Source organism: Styela clava, chromosome 4 (assembly GCF_964204865.1).
Source record: "Styela clava chromosome 4, kaStyClav1.hap1.2, whole genome shotgun sequence".
NCBI classification, from domain to species: Eukaryota; Metazoa; Chordata; class Ascidiacea; order Stolidobranchia; family Styelidae; genus Styela; species Styela clava.
The window spans coordinates 15,069,223-15,086,930 of record NC_135253.1 but is presented as its reverse complement, the minus strand read 5'-3'; the positions used below and the strand labels follow the sequence as shown (position 1 = coordinate 15,086,930).

The following is a 17,708-nucleotide window of genomic DNA, read 5'->3' as shown; positions in this document are numbered from 1 at the left end:
CAATACAATGAAGTCTAATCAAATATAAACATCTCTAAAGAGAGTGTAAAAATATATGTATAAAGCTTGACAGCTTAGAAGGATTGGTTGTTGTTAAATATAGCTAGTTAAAGATTATAAACATAAAAAACCTACCTTCAATAGAACAAAACATTGTTTGATTCTTTCTAGCAGAGATATGTGTACAATCCGATATGCAATCATGATGGCCAATCTTAACTTCTAAATCAGATGCTTTTATTGTTTTTGTCTTAGATCCATAGCACCAAGAAACAAGCACAATCAGGAAATAGCAAAGGTATATTGCCCTCTGTTTCTTCATTGTTATTAAGCCTTATACTAACTGTGTGTTCCTCGTTTGGGTGTATTACGGGTCTTTAATTTTTTTAATTTGTTTTTTTTATAACTAAAATATCCACCTGACAACCTCACATATTTGGCTACAAGATAGTTTTAAAAACTGAAACAGATAGACAGTTTATTAATATAAAGTTTGACGCATCGTGCTGAGCGCTACGAATACGCTCGGCACCACATCTCTGATTACCCAGCGTGGGAATTCTGTGGGGAATAATTATGTGCAAGAGGATTACTGGACAGGGTGGTTCACATAACCACTGGTCAATTACAGCTTCCTCCACTATCAGGTCCATGCACCTAAAACAAATAACTGGATAACTAACCCCATATCCGACATGGACTGGTAATCGGACAAGAGGCCGTGATTCGCCATATGATAAAGTCGTCTTCTTGGCTTTCCTCTCCCCCTGGATAAATATGTAAATCCTATGGTATCGTATTCAAGTGACAATGTATGGTGTGTATGCCAACAACAACTAATGAATGTTGAAATTTCTTTTTCTGTAAGGCTTGATTGATAAGAAAGCAACAAAAATAAACAAAATGAAACAGATGAAAAAAAAAAAAAAAAGCATAAAGAAATCGTGGTAAGATTATAAAAATAAAATGAAATTTGAATAGTTAGCATGCCGGGCTCCTTTCTTCAACATAATGCCATGAATATATATTTTTGTGACATGTAGCATTAAAAAATCAAGCATTGACTGCATTGCATATGGCTTTGATTGAACCTTCTCCAGATTTTAACACACTAGTATAAACACACTATTCATTTAGTTATCATATGTAACCATTAACCACTGTAACCAGTGTTTGATATTCCTTCCGCTAGTATATATATATATCTAAGTACGGTAATCTTTATTCTTGTCCACAGTATCATATTACTAAAAGCTGAAATTTTTAAAAATTTCGCACATGTTACATATTATGTCTCTCACACTGGAAAATTTTGTCCACCAATTATATAGCCCAGGGGTGGCCAACGCGTCGATCGTGATCAACTGGTGGATCGTCACATCTCAAGCGGTCGATTGCGTTTGATGTTGAGTGAATTCCAATGAAATACCCCCAAAATTTGCCTTGAATCAGTTTTGTGTTTCAACACAGGAAGAATACAGTACTGTGTCTGTACACGCGAAAAACACAATATATATACACATACAGTATTTGAGTCTGGGCAAGCCCGATAAAGCATATTATTACGTAACAAATGCAAGTTTTGCCGCTGCCAAGGTTTAGAAATGAAGTGCCAAATATCGCGTGTCTTGACTGACAAACGATCCTACAATAACTTCTGCAATATGCGAAAATTATTGTCTCACTCCAAGAGTAGAGTGATAAATTGTATTCGCAAAGGCAGCAGTGGCATCAAAATGCCCAAATTTTTCCAATTCCATGCAAGCGAACAATCGCACTACGAAGAAATTGTAACTTAGATACTGAAGTTTCAGCAGTCATGTGACATTCAAGGTTTAAGAATATTTATTTTTCACTGTTCAAATAATACATGAATACTTGGCAAGGTTTCTTGAAGAATTATCCACACTTACAATTTATAATTACGTACGCCTAATATCTGAATTGTATGAATTGAATAAATCTTAAATAAATGATGAAACATTTATTCCGGGTACAATTAAATAATCAAATCAACAACTTGAATAGAACATCAAAATACAAATTTCGTGTCGGAATTTTTGTATGCGTTTGTGTTGTATGCGTGTGTGCATTTATCTGCTTATTCAGTACCCATTCGGTTTTGTGTAGGACCTTATTACCGATCAGTTAATCGCGAGCTATTTTAAAGATTTTAGTCGATCGCGATCGAAAGCAGGTTGGCCACCCCTGATATAGCCTATGCAACTTCTATTTTACTTCTAATATACATTAAAATGAAGTTTAAATTTAACCCTTTCCGTGCGGTGGGCAGTATACGTACCAACGACAAAAGCCGCTAGATTGCGGCGGGTACGTTGATGTACTCCACTGTTTTATTCAGCAATCGGTCGCAAACTGTTGGTCTAGTTTTTCCGGGTTTTAGTTTATTGATAGGAAGTCTTCTTCGAGGTTAACATAAGCGACGGTAAATCTTGCTTTCGTTTCTGACGCAAATTTTATTTGCGGCGGAACGAGGGAGTGTTTTTGGTAATAGAAGACATATTATTCCTTCCATCTACCAAAGTATTTTGAGTTAGATCACGAAATTGCTACAGCAATATTATGCTATTGTTTGCCAACCACGAAGCGGTAACAGTAAAGGATTTAGCGAATATTTTTATTTTTTATCACGGTTTGAAGTTTCAACTCCCAAGAAAAAAAAATGCCTTTTTTCTATCCGGTTTGTGACTCAGACCACCACTTTTAAAAAAACTTTTTTTTTAATCGCCAATTGCAAGCTCTTTAAATAAGCTTTTCAATGAGCCGTCAGTGGGCAGCAGAGGATCATTAGTTTTTCATTAGTCGATCGATTAGTTGTGGGGGTACAAATGCATAAAATCGGAGTAGCAAATACGATTATTTAATAAAAAATAAAAATCGCATGGAAAGGGTTAAAATACAAAATATTGAACTTCCAACCCTTAATAAACAAAGGTAAAAATATAAATTACTTCATAATAACATTCTGTCATGAATTTATCAATTCATACAATTCCATTCATTAATTGAAAATTTTTGTAAAGTAATCATTTTTAGATAACCTACTACTATCATATTCCTTCAAATAACACTAGGAAACGATTTACACAAAACAACATGACAAGTAAAAAGCTGACAATGGCATCGCAGGATGTTATTCCAATAGTATACAGTAAAGGTTCATGAGTAAAAAAACTATGTCTGACTCGAATGATTGGTTGTTTGAGTTATGTCATCATGTCATGAACAACTTTTCACAGACAATGAGTAATAAATACCTTTGGCTAACTAAAGCTCTAGGCTAAAGATGGAGAAATTAGATCAAGAAACAATCAAATTCTTTTAGTGTATTCAAGGAAAAAAAATAATATCATATAATAACAAATTTTGCATAAGAATTCATATATACATAGGATATGATAAGATAGCCAGTTTTACATGGGCTCATAATCTGGATTTCTCACAGTATGTCCATATAAATGTATTACATTATTACTAAATAAACAATATTACTAAAACTACACCAAATAAGAAGAAATATTCCCTCCCTCAAAACAACAAATTTCCTCTCCAGTTAGGAAATTTTGATATACCACATTTCACACAAATTACAGTACTTTCCTAAATCAACAATATAACATTTGAAAGTATAATTATTTTGGGAATGAATAAAAAAAAAACATTCTAGAATCTAGATACAAGAATAGTTACTGCAATTAAATTTGTATGTGAAAGCCATTTTCCACTTTTTTAGCCACTTGTGATATTGGCTTTTGGTAATATTATTTATGGAAAAAAAAAATGAAATTCCATTTTCCAACTTTAAGACCTAGAATATATCAAAATATCTAATTTACGATCAAAAGTACTGCCCTAAGCTTGGGGTTGGGTGTGGAACTAGATCAGGGGTGGGCAAGGTTATTGAACCAGGGGCCAAAAATTTTGCCCACCCAGACTGGCGGGCCATGTGAGAGTGATGTAAAAGATTCAATTTCATGAACAATATTTACAACGTTACAAAAGCAAAAATGGAAAACAATAGGCCTCTGCCAAAACTAAATTTCATCACAATCTCAACAAATAACTTGATCTATTTTTTAGCCGAAACATTAAAATTTGGTTTTAGTTTGGGGTGGTAGCGTCAGGTGGGCCAGATTGAAATACTCAACAAACTGGATTTTGCCTGGGGGCCGTAGTTTGTCAATGTAAGATCTAGATCAGGGGTTCCCAAGCTTTTTTCACAACAACCCAAAAGACAACTTTCAAGTGTCCAGTACGACCCCAGGTTAATATATATATTTTTCATGAAACTCCAGTAGAGCTTCTTTCACTGGACTTTTGAGTTTGATCATGTGGTGGTATTAAGTAAAATAAGCTAAAACCAAACAGTGATGTCACAATAAGCACCTACATTTTCTGTAGCATAAGCATAGAGCGATGACTATGGGCCTGTTTTACAGTAAGCCATGGTACAAACTGCTAAATTCAACATGGTTTGTCAAATCTTAGATGATTTGTACATGTACATCCATCCTCTACAATACCTCAGTGACCCCATGACCTGTTTGCGACCCCTCCTATATATCATTCCGACATAATTTGGGGTCGCGGAAACCCTGATCTGGATGAATAGGTTGAAATAAATTGGATCTAGACTGGAATTCGTAACTTTTTGAAACATGTTTTTTTGCATCAATATCACCAACAACCTACTCCGTCAAACTTCTGGCTCCATTAAAACAAGGACAGGTTTGCTGACAAGTAAGACATTCCAAGAGCGGGTTTCATGGAAATCCCCCCAAATCCCACCACTGCTCTAGGCCCTAACACTTATTACAGTACGGCACAGTTCTCAGATTCCAAGAATAGCCCCCACATTCAAAGAGAGTGAGTGCAAACTCCTCCTTTTACAAAACAGTCTAGGCCTCCATATATCCACAAACCGGCACTGCAGCACTGTGCAATAAGCTAAAAAAAGTTTCCATTAGAATTTACAAAATACATAAAAATCAATGTTAGAATAGGGCTGGGTAAAATATTCAAATATTGTATTGAATATCAAAATATTGTAATAGCGGTTTACTATCCTGATGTCTGGTAACACATGACTTAGACACGGCACAACACTTGTGCGTCGCTGAATCAAACGTTTGGACTACACAACGCACTTGCGGATTTCTGGCAAACACACAAGAATCCACACATACTTTTCTTTAATAAAGTAACATTTCTACAATTTCCTAACGAATATATTAATTTGAATATGTTGAAATGTCATTTGAGTCAATTTTATCAAATTTGACATACCATACCATAAAATCGTGGCGATAAGAACGATCATAGCCGACAAGAAAGGAGATAATTAAAATGGAACTATTTTGGAAATTGGGGTTGCAAATTATTCCTATAACTGTATAACGCCGATGTCGAGAGCGGAAGACTTGATACATGCATGATAAAAAGAACTGACATTTGTATGTAGATGGCCGGAACAATCACGCCACAATCAGATAAGATACTTTAGCCTATATAACAGTATAAAATACTAAAAATTTTATAAGTCCTCTTATAAACTCATTTGAGGGCGGGCCACAGCAAACAGCCTGGCAAGGTAAGCAACTGAACACAGAACAGTGTAAAAATAAAGTCTTGCCTGATAGAACTGTAAAAAAAATGGCTGATAGTAAAACTGTAAAAACATAGATAGCCTAGTTCATTTTGATTACTCTATAATACAAAACAATTAAAAATGGAGAATTCTAGATAGCGAGCAAAATACACGAAAATCCAACGTACAAAAAAAAACAGGAAAGTAGGCCTACGAGAACTGGAGAACGACCAGAAATTTAAAAAAAATACAATTCCAGCCTGTTGTACTTTCAACAAAACCATGCTTGTAAATTCTGACCATGGACACTCATTAAAAAAAATTTCAATTATCAGGAAAAACACTAATAGCACGTGAACAAACTAAAAACGGAAAAATCTGGCCTACATTCACACATTCTCATCTCATACTGCTCGCCGTCTCCTAAAACTTTTCTCAGTCCCCGCTATTTCCTGACGGTTCCACTAAAATCTATTATTTCTTATTTCTCCGAAATAAACTTCATAGGTCCTTAGACTTTTAAAGTTTAGACGACACAAATAAAAATACAGAAATACCACGCACGCCAGACGCGATTCTCTTATCTGTTGAATGGCAGAAGGATATGTGGGGATTTCCCAAAGCAAATTTGCATTTCTCATTTACGGGATAGTTTTGCTAAATTGTTGATGCGCTTGTTGGGATTGCGAAAATATCGCCTTTCTCTGCAAATAATGGAACAATGGATTTCAATTTTTTAGTATTTGAAGATGGCCGAAATAGCCAGAAAGCAAATGCTTTTATTTTATTAATAAATTTTCCGAGTCTCAGGAGGCCAGATATCTCAACCCAAATTTTGCTGGCCTATCTAATTCACAAACGGATATTAATAAAAATATTGTACTGTAAGCAGTACAGTGATGTCGGAATATATGCACTTCGAGCGCTTTCCGACACGCAAAAAAAGTTGTCTTGGCAGACGTGGAAGCGAACCTGTTAAGGTAGTATTTGAATAATAATATATTTGATTAACATTTAACTGAACCTAAGGTTACTTACCTTTCATCAGCCAGAAATTTGAAATGCTTGTCTCTCACTCAACAGGGCCTGGATGAAAAGCCATGGTTTGGGCTTGATTGAATATCCCTCCTTCAACCATTTTTTAAAGCTTGATATAGTCTTACCTTTTTCTTCGACTTCTTATTATGTTTTTTTGTTAGACTTCTTATGGGTGCCACTGCTCGATAACCAAATTTGGTTTCCCGCGGCTCCCCTCACTCTGAAATGCTTTTCCATTATTCATTGCAATCCGCATGTCAAGTGAGCTTTCAGTATGGTGAGAAAATGAATTACTGATTACTGATTGTATACTAATTCGTTATTATATGTCGAACAGGGTCTGTCGCCCAATATACTTTTAACGTACGTCGGTACAAATGTGTATAAAGATTACACCAGCAATTGCTAGTAGCCTAATTCAACAATTTTCCTCTGGCTCATCAACATAAAGTGGATAATCTAATGCGGGCAAAAAAGTGCGTGGGGTAAAACTGAAATTTAGCATTCAAAGTCAACGTGATTTTTTTGATTCAGACTCGATTAATCCTACTACACAAAGCATGTACTGCGGACGACGACAATTATCATTGTGACATCGAACCATTCCCAACAATCGCCATCAGTCTAAAGAACGGGTAAAATATTCATTCCGAAGCAAAATCTGCTTAACATATAGCCTACATTCTAGTTGAAATTTGATAATCTCGCAATGAAACCTCCATTGCTAGAGTTGAGATTATGGTGATGCATTGCATGAAATTCAGCTGCATTATCGTGACCTACCTAACCTGCAATAATAATTTTGTAACACAATTACCACGTAGGAGTCAAATCAAGATGCATCGGCGAACTAGTTCTATTTTGTCTAGAGGAGTATTCAGTCGTTGGGCCATTGCTGAATGAAGTGGTGTTCTCAACTGACCGTGCAATTTTATACCCACGGAAACGAAACTCCGATGAAGTATTCGCGTACTTTGAATACTTTATTGATATAACCAAATACTAAAGAAGATCACATATTAGTCACGTGGAACAGAAACCGAAAAACATATTGAGGTCGCGTTATTATCTCTTTTTGTTATCTTACAAACATTTGTCAAAAATATCTGTATGTGAAAATCGATAGAGACTAATGACGACCGACAGGTGTACATGTTTCTATCTCCTTTTTAGGAAGATAGTTTGTTAATAGAATGCTAAATTGCATGTAAATCAGATCAGATCTCACAGTTATGACAAATGTCGCCACATTCACTTGCGCTCACTCACTCAACTAACATCAGAGCTTATGAAGTGAGTGAATAATACACCAGAGCAGTGGTTCTCAACCTTTTTGAGTTTGTGGACCGGTGAATCTTTTAACTAAATCAACCCCCAAATGGCAAAAACACAAAACAAATTTGACGAATGTAATTACGACAAAAGTATATGTAAATCAAGAGCACATAACTATTCAACCACACTATTTTTCTGATTGATCTTTTAATGAGAGATAACGATAAAAAGATTTTTTGTAAGTTCTACAAAAAATCAGCAGTAATTTAATGGCTCTGTTACTAATATCCTTTTTCAAGCGATATCTGAAACCGTGCATATGGCATCCGGACAGACGATCATTGCGTTGCATTTTGCAACTGACATCAATAACATTAAACAAATGTTAATGTCATTGCTGAGATATACCGGTAATTCGCGTCACCTTTCCCCATGAAATGTCATTTTCAATTTTTTTTTTTGAGTTTATGCTCACTGTGAGTGCATTTTCATTTTGGTGAAAAATAAACTACTGACTGACTGACTGACTGACTATTGAAATATATTTGGCGTTTGACTGTGGCCGGCGGTTGAGAGCCAGTGCACTAGAAGCTATTCATTGGTATAATTTGAAAACCTCTCATTGGATAGTAAAAAGCTGGCAATACGTTCATCTGTTTCAGCATCTGTTTTCGAGAATATATAAAAATAAAGAAAAATATTTGAAGCAAGTTTTTGTTTTCGGAAAAGCATTTTTATTAAATCACTCGGGACAAGGTTCTGTACAAACTAATATTGATCCGTAAAGCTACTATTTTTGAAAGGACCATATTCAACGTGACATTAAAATATCAGTATATTGGACGGTGGACTACTGGAATAAGAAATTTTTGGACTAAAACTTGGAAAACCGGACAAACACAGATCCGTCAGAGGAGATACCTACATATATATATATATATATACAATCTTAAATTAAAAACGATGCTAATAGATTCTGTGCACGGGCACTTATAAAAACAACAATAATTATCAGCAAAAACACTATAAATAACAACATGTTCTAATCGGATACAGTACCGATACGATATGGATCAGTTCACATCAGATCATGCTGGCCTACATGGGGTTTATCATGGAAAACTGATCGAAGCTGAGGGTAAGTGTAAGTGAACTGTGTATCAAATGTCAGATATAACGGATACAATAAAAAAGACTGCTTACACTTACACAGTAAAAGTTCCCAAAACCTATGAATTTTGATCAAAATGGAAGCTGGAACGTCAGGGCGTAAATGCTGTTATATTTTACTTCGTTTGTTGTTGTTTACTTTTACGCTACTTTTATCATTGTTGTTTGTCGTCCAGTGGACTATTAGTTGAGTGTGTTCAGATTCACATTAATTATCACATGTTGCGCACCGCTTGTTTGTTTGTTGTATTCTACACTTCTCATTATTTATTGTAATTGTATAGATATAGTAAAAATTGCAGTCTACGTTCACACTCCACATCCACACCCAAGTATTTTTGCCCGAATTATCTTTCGTGTTTTGTAAAATTTACTTCAATGTGTTGTTTGCTGTCTGGGGTAATTGGGCACGTGCATCAGCACGTCTTAAATCTTTTTATGTTTTGCCCACTTTTCTGATTTTCCGTATATTTGTTTGTTTTGCCATGTTTTATGGTAACGGAAAATCGAAATACACACTTACACTAAACACTTACAGTATATAGGACTAGGTATTTACGAAATGGATAATCAATCAACTATCACTAAGACACTTGAAGCAACAATTGAAAAACGTCTTTTCGACCCGCACGATGAAAGATCTTCAATTCATAAAATATTTTGTTCCGCGTTTCATTAACAATTCAAACGAGAATATCGGTCGGAGACCGAAGACTTATCGATCGAAACTGCGGTTTCGATTCATGCCTCTATAGTGACACCGCGTGTCCCATAACTAATTAATTAATAACTCGCTAATTATACACATTTTTCATCCAAAATCAATAGGCTTCTGGTCCGAGATATGATGAATGCACATGCAAAATTTGGAGCAGATTCAACCACACCTTCGTGAGATATCGCGTGCATCTAACAGACAGACAAATACCTATCAACATACTCACCGATCTAAAGATCGATAAGTAACAATTGATTATTAGGACCTGGTAGCAGGATTATCATGAAACTTTGTATACCTTACTATTTGTTACTAACACTCATTTATATGTCTTAGGCATGATAGCACATGAAATGAATAGCCGTTTACATTGCAGAATATATATTAATATTTCAAATAATAATGGATTGGTATAATACCTATAACATAGTCTTTAGTACTGTATGGTTTTCATAAGTTATTGTTATGGTATTCTGTTAGCAGGGCTTAATTAACCATTAAGAAATATAAACACGTGCTTAGGGCGTCAGGGAAAAGGGGCACCACAGAAATTTCCAGAGAAAAATCTTCAATGGTGCCTCAGTGTTTAATAAAATAATTCAGATGATCAGACTATTTAGACCTTAATATTGACCCTGTCGAATGAATTTTTGCATACTCTTCTCTTCCATCTTATGTCATCTGTACCATCTTAAATCTCCTTATAAATGTTTGAAAGCGTAAAAACTATTTCCCAAAAATATGGCGATGAACGCACGTGTCTTACCTGTAGTTAAAATTTCGCATTCACTCAATTTAAAATTTTATTTATTACACCATATCACACTTTTACATTACCGTGAAAAGTCTATTATGACGTCCTATAAGTGTCATAAATTTTTGTGACTTCATTATTGAAGAGGGCATCAAAGTCTCAAGTGTTTAGACTTTAGGGCCTCTGAGAGACATGATCCGGCCCCGTCTGTTATTTAGATTATCAGAAAAAATTCCGGGAAAATGTACTTTCGTTAGTAGGTACATCTGATAATTATAATACAGTCGATGTGTTTGTTGTGCTGGGTTTTGGCAGCATCGAATCAGTTTCAACATACAGTTCATAGTTGTTATTTATTAGTTTTGAAAAACATATTAAAGATGACATCACGTCATTATTCATGCTTTATTTATGTCGCTTGATGTCACTGTTTGGAGCTCTCTGTCACTTGCTGTAGGCCATGTTACTCGTTGCTGTAGGCCTACCACATGCTGCTTATTGCTATCATTCATGATGTTCATGTTGCATCCATAGAATCCTGAACAGTTGTGTGTTTACCCTCAAACAGTATTTGATTGGTTTGGAAACTTTCACAACATGGTAATCATCTTTTTATCCTTTTTCTTGCGATCTACCATGTAATGTTAAATACGAAATCGAAAATCGAGACGATTGTAGAGATCCCGGATTTACATTACAAGAAAGCACTATTTAAGGTTCAAACCACTAAACAAGTACAGGAAGGTGGTATCAAATGAGTATTTCCATCACCAAAAGTGAAGAAAAGTTCTGTATTTTTTTTCACTTCTTCGATACATTTTTAAATAGTGTTATTATTATTTTCTCATTTTGTGTAAAGCAAGCATCGTAATGAAAATCAGTTTATTAGAAACAAAAAAAGGGTAAACTAATTCGAACAACGTTTTGAGAAAAATAAAATTTTCCATGGAATCTGTGAATTAAAGATCGCGATAATATGGGAATCTTGAAATCCCCATAGTAAAATATATTTATTATAAGACCACAAATTATTTCAAAAAATTTGGAAAGTCAGGAATGCACCTGTGCAAGAAGCGGAGTTCAACATGCAGGAGACAGTTGTTCTTACATGCATTTCGGTCAAGTAGGCTAATGGAATACTAGCCTACCAAAATTGAAGGAATTATTTAAAATATCGGATGCATTAAGTGAATAAAAGCATTAAATTGATTGTCTATAAAAATGCGCGTAGCTTATGTGAGCAGGGCAAATTCTATATATATATACCATTCAAATTTCATCGGTGTTATTTCATCATAAATAGTGGAAGAAGAAATTATTTTCACGTCGAATAGCGTGACAAGCCACCATTGATACGTAGGGAGCGACTATTGTGTAAGCTGTAAGGAACGGAATCTCAGCGTTTGGTCATTGTGTACCTAATTTTACTAAGTTCAAACAAGATATCTTTAATATGCAACACCGACGAAGTTAAAACCACCGCTCTTAGCCATCAAGCCAGCGAGTCCTCTAAACATCCGAACGGGAAATGAACAATCAAACTATGGTAGGAATCATTTATACACTTGGAAAAAGGAAAAAAACATTTCCTCCAGTAGTAAACTTTTCCAAACTTTTAATTGAGAGTATAAAGATCGTTTTTTGACCATCATCATTTTGGCGTTTATTCTGGTATAGCTTTTGTTTCTCATTTGATTAGAAACTCTTTGGTAGAACCTGGTAAGCATATTATTGTTTAAACTTTAGGTCATTTACAAATTCTAATGTTTGGATTTTTAGCATAGCATCACTGAAAAATGACTACCCGCATTCGTTGCAAAATTCAGGATCATTTCCAATTAAAAAAAAATACTATAAATGCCTAAAACCTACGAAATTTATTGTCACTGGTTGCTGTTAGAACACGAGGCAAAATACATATTCCTAATGGCTGCGTGATTTCATGTATCTGGTAAAAATTCACAGCGCCGAGTTAATATTTTTATATCAAAAATGACATTATGTGGTTTTCAGAAAAACTCCAACGGACGTCATTCTCCACGATGGCTTTTAAAATAACAAGTATCAAGTCATAAACCTAACCAGTTTCGTACACAAAACTTAATATTGTGAAACTTTACAACCGATGATTATTTTAACTTGGTTTCTGTTTTTTATGTTCCGAAACTTTCACAACATGGTGATTATCTTTTTATCTTCGTTTCTATTCCAAAAGCTATTTATTTTGAAGAATATGAACGGAACAAACTTAAACTGACTGACAAAGTTAAACTGACTTATCTCATCGCGCACGTGATGCATACCACAGAAAAACTTGGTTTCATATAAAAGGTGACCGCCGATAAAACCCGGCTAGGTGCTAATATCTTTAAAAGAAAGACGAGGTATATTTTTTAAGAGCCCATCTTGATTAAACCTCTCTCGATAGCCCGTGGTCATGACTTCATTTAATTCAAATTAGATCCGGATTTACACTTCAATACTGGTTATTTTAAATATGATATACTGTAGATGTCACCGGGATGACTTTTGATCGAAGATTTTAAAGCTTCGATTCAATTCTTTGTTCGGCGTTAACTAGTTAATTAAACGAACTATATATATATATATCGCCTGCCTAAAGTTTGGGAATGTTGCCAATATCAAAACGAGAATATCGACCAGAGACCGAAAACTTATCGATCGAAAGTTAGGGGATTCCCCAGAACACCTTGTGTCCCATCACTAATTAATTAATAACTCGCTAATTATACGACATAATTCATCCAAAATCAATAGGCTCTTGGTACGACGTATGATGAATGCACATGCAAAATCTGGACCAGATTCCATCTCGTTTTCGTGAGATACCGCGTGCATCTAACAGACAAACAAACAGACAGACAAATACCCATCAACATACTTACCGATTAAAATCGATAAGTAATTAGTTGAATATCACAAATAGGCCTACGAGATTCGCGTGAAATAGATGTTTTTATGACCTTTGGTCCCCTGAAAATTATTCATATATATATATACTTTACCCCTGCAAAATTTTTGGTGTATGTTTAAAATGGTAATTTCGATTCAAACATTCAACAATCTATCATTTAAAAGTAAGTACCAGGGAAGTTTAGACGAGTCTATCACAGCTATTTCTACGCTAATTTTCGATTGCTGCAATTGAAGTAAAACTGCTACGAGGACAAAATCATCATTGAGTTATTTGATTCATACCTGAATTTCCGAAACACGACTAAAAACTAACAAATAGCATGCAAAAACGCCAAAATGCGTAATGTTTACAACCATGTCTGAAAATCTGTCTGAGTGAAAAAAGTGTCTGAGCGGCTGCTAAAATAACTATTGTTAAGTCACATTTGGCATCTCGCTGATTTGCCAATGTTATGGAGGTAAATCGATGTTTGTAGAAACATCTATAACAGGATGGTCCAAACCGCGTCAGGCGGTCCGCAGAGCAATTTTAGCGTGCAATAAATCATTCGAAGATATTAGTGTTTATTGGCAAAACATTTTTGAGTTATTTTCAAACTATTCCACTTGAGAATAGCCCTTTTCCTAATCCCGGTGTCGAGATTCATGTTTGTTAAAATCACGGAATTCCAATGTTGTATCTATAAACATCAACACGGTGTCAATATGGGAACGAGAATATCGGTCAGAGACCGAAGACTTATCGATCAAAGGTTAGGGGATCCCCCAAAACAGCGATCTTACTCCACAGTGACACCTTGTGTCCCATCACTAATTAATTAATAACTCGCTAATTATACGACATAATTCGCCAAAAATCAATAGGCTTCTGGTCCGAATCTGGAGCAGATTCAATCTCGCTTTCGTGAGATATCGCGTGCATCTAACATACAAACAGACATACAGACAGACAAATACCTATCAACATACTTACCGATTAAAATCGATAAGTAATGACGTCCTGTGATTGGTACAAAGGGAATGAATTGTCTTGTGCAGTTAAGACCAAACCGATGAGATGGGTCGCGCTTTTTTCTAAACTTTGTACTTCAAGCTTTCGTCAAGTAACTTAACTCTTCATTTGGGTAGACATTTTGTCTCTTTATTCTAGTAAAAACACTCCTCTATTTTCAAGCGCTAGCCATGTGACAGCAGTGACCAACCGCAGAGCTGACTTAGCGCCAAGCGATCCAGTTTTTTTTAGCTGGGTCCGGAGTCCCAACTTAGACGGATTTGGTTATTCTTTGACGATAGCACCAGGCCTGCTCACGCTGGGGGTAATAAAATTAGTCCAATATAAAGATTCATTATACAATGAGTGTAAAAAAAGTGACAGAGGTCAATTGCGAAGAAACGTATTTCCTAACCCACAACAACTTTAAACCACAGAGTTTGGTGTGTTTTCAAGTAATATGTGTCACAAAAGATTCTAATTTGAAACGACATTATAAAACCAAACACGAGGAAAGATATTGAAAATACCACGGAATTTTTTGGGAAACAATTTAAAAATACCTAAAAGCTATTTATATTCTCCTTCAACTGATTACAACGTTAAACTCGCATTTCTAAATATATTTTAAATGAGTATACTCACGATGTTTTGATCATATTTGGGTTCTTCTCTCCGACTGCGACCCGCGAGACAACCTCAAAGGTTTTTACGGCCCGCCAACCTCGCAATCTTGGGCCACCCTGATCTATAACCTTTGAATGAAGTGACCAATCAACGCTCGGTCCTACTTATTCTGATATTTACTATCCACGCATTTGCTAGAACAGCGATTATCAAATGGCGGGACGTGAAGCTAATTAAAAATAAAAATATTTGTTAGATCTGATCTTGCCCGCCCTATTTTGAATATTTACATTTCGGCGCTCAAGAAGTGTGTGTACCAATATGGTGGTAACTAATTTTGTTCGCCTTTTTTACATCAAGTTGTGTCACGGGACTGAAACATATGAGCATGGGTATATTCTCTTGACTAACACAGACAGTCCCCGAACTCGTAATAGAACTAAAATAAGGAAAATCGGAATGAAATTTTGGCCTAACCCTAACTTGGTACACATACTGCGGGACTACCCACATTTCTTTATTTTGGATATTTGCATTCAATCCACGTATTTTTAACGTGTTCGTTGAATAAACCATACGCTATGCATATATTTGAATATCGTCACGCTAATAACCGAATTGCGTAAGTCATTTTTGGCGATTTTGAGTTTTTTTTTTATAAAATAGGTATTTATGTGATGCTGCGCACCTGTCTGTTTACTCAGATTTTATTTTTGGGTATTCCGAAACCCATAAAAATGGAGATTTAGTATGACATGCACATTTGTGCAATTGTTCCGTCATAATGAATTATCCTTGTTACCGCAGGACTATTGTGACGTCACAATGGCGAAATAACAGTTTTTCCATCTTGGATTCTAGCTTAGCGCGTGTTAATTTGAATTTATACTACAGTATAGGAAGGTGTGCACTCGTGATATTCACTGTCCGAGTCCAATTCACCTTGGTTGGCTTTTATATTGGGTGCATTGCGGTTTTATTCTTTATATTTAATCTTAGTTTTATTTCGGTGGGTGTGCAGAACGTGTTATATTATTAAAAATATATATTTTTAAACATAAAAAATAATGTAATTGAAACTGATTAGCTATTTTGCGGATTAGACATTGTAGATACTGAAAATTACATTTGCTTTTGGAATGTTTAGTTATGACGTCACTTAACTGTGCCATACAAATTAACTTAAATCCGGCTACGATCAAAAAATTGAACCATGGCAAATTATTGACTTTCAATGGCATAACAATATCATTAGGAAGTTCTCTACGTTTTTCTCAAAACTGCTAAAAATGACTTACGCAATTCGGTTATTAGCGTGACGATATTCAACTATTAGAATAGCAATTTACTATTCGAATCTTTAGTAACAGGTGACGCGAAGGGTCATTTGCGCGTCGCCTAATCAAACGATTGGATTTCACAACTCACTTGCAGATTTCCGACCAAAACACGACGGCACACGCGTCGATAGATACCTAAGTGTTGTTTTTCGCGAATTCGAACAACCAGAAATATTTCTTTTTTTTGTGGTGGGTGTCAATGGTGGTAACCCAAATTCCTTAAATTGAAAAGCGGCAATACAAAATAGTTCTGTTTTATGATGGCCCGCGACCGATTGAAAACGGGTTTTTAGACATGCAAATCGCAAAATTTCGGGTGCTACGTACTATACGAATCAGGGCATTTTCCCTCAAGACTCTTTGCTTTACTGTCCCCACATTGGTACGTACAGTACTAGAGCGCCGTAAGTGTTCGAACAGCTCAGATTCGTCGAATTCACAAAGATACGAATCAGAAGAAAATATAATCGGGCACTTTACCACGCATTTTTGTGTCTACGGATTGTCATGATATTTTCTGACTGGTAATGCTTTTATTTCGTTAACACAACCTCAGATTGAAATGATCACAATTTTAAATAATAATAATAAAAATAATAATATTTGCACTGGAAAATTTGCAAACACTACCATATACCTACAGAAGACAGGTGGTACAATCACAAGCCTGAACCGGTAACAGAAAATAAAAATGTAACAATTTTGTGGGATATTACTGTTCACACTGACAAAACTATAGGAGCAAATCGACCTGATATTATAGTAAAAGATTTTACAAAAAAATCTTGTCTGCTAATTGATGTGGCTATACCATCCGAAAGAAACACCTCTAAAAAAATATTTGAAAAACTCTCAAAATACAAAGATCTAGAAATCGAGATACAAAAGATGTGGGGACTCAAAACTTCAACAATACCAGTTGTGGTGGGGGCGCTTGGTCTTATCGGAAAAGAATTTGAAAAATATGTCCAACATATTCCAGGAAATATTAATGCAGAACAGCTTCAAAAAACCGTTCTTTCTGGAACAGCTCACATCTTACGTAAAGTACTTTCTATCAACTGATGACCTCAGGAACTTGAAAAGTTTCCTGTCGCCAGAAGGTTAAAATAATAACATAAAAAAAGAAACTAAGAAATAATATTAACAACCATGGCGTTAATGTGTATTTTTGGTTTACTAATATACTTAAATGTATTTTCAATAAGTACTAAATCAAGTTGTACTTCCTGGAAATGAATAGCAGATGC

General features: G+C 35.3%; 1 protein-coding gene across 2 annotated transcripts in view; it reads right to left on the bottom strand.

Annotated features, from left to right (window-relative positions):
• The window catches only part of LOC120326135 (uncharacterized), a 30,287-nt gene extending 29,829 nt beyond the window's left edge, over positions 1-458 (bottom strand). The window contains exon 1 of one of the 2 annotated variants that reach the window (XM_078111701.1): positions 136-458. In XM_078111701.1, coding sequence (XP_077967827.1) covers positions 136-322 — 187 coding nt within the window. In that variant the 5' untranslated portion in view covers positions 323-458. The remainder of the gene's footprint in view (positions 1-135) is intronic. The other variant, XM_039392370.2, reaches the window with a different exon arrangement.
• Between the last annotated feature and the right edge of the window lie 17,250 nt (positions 459-17,708).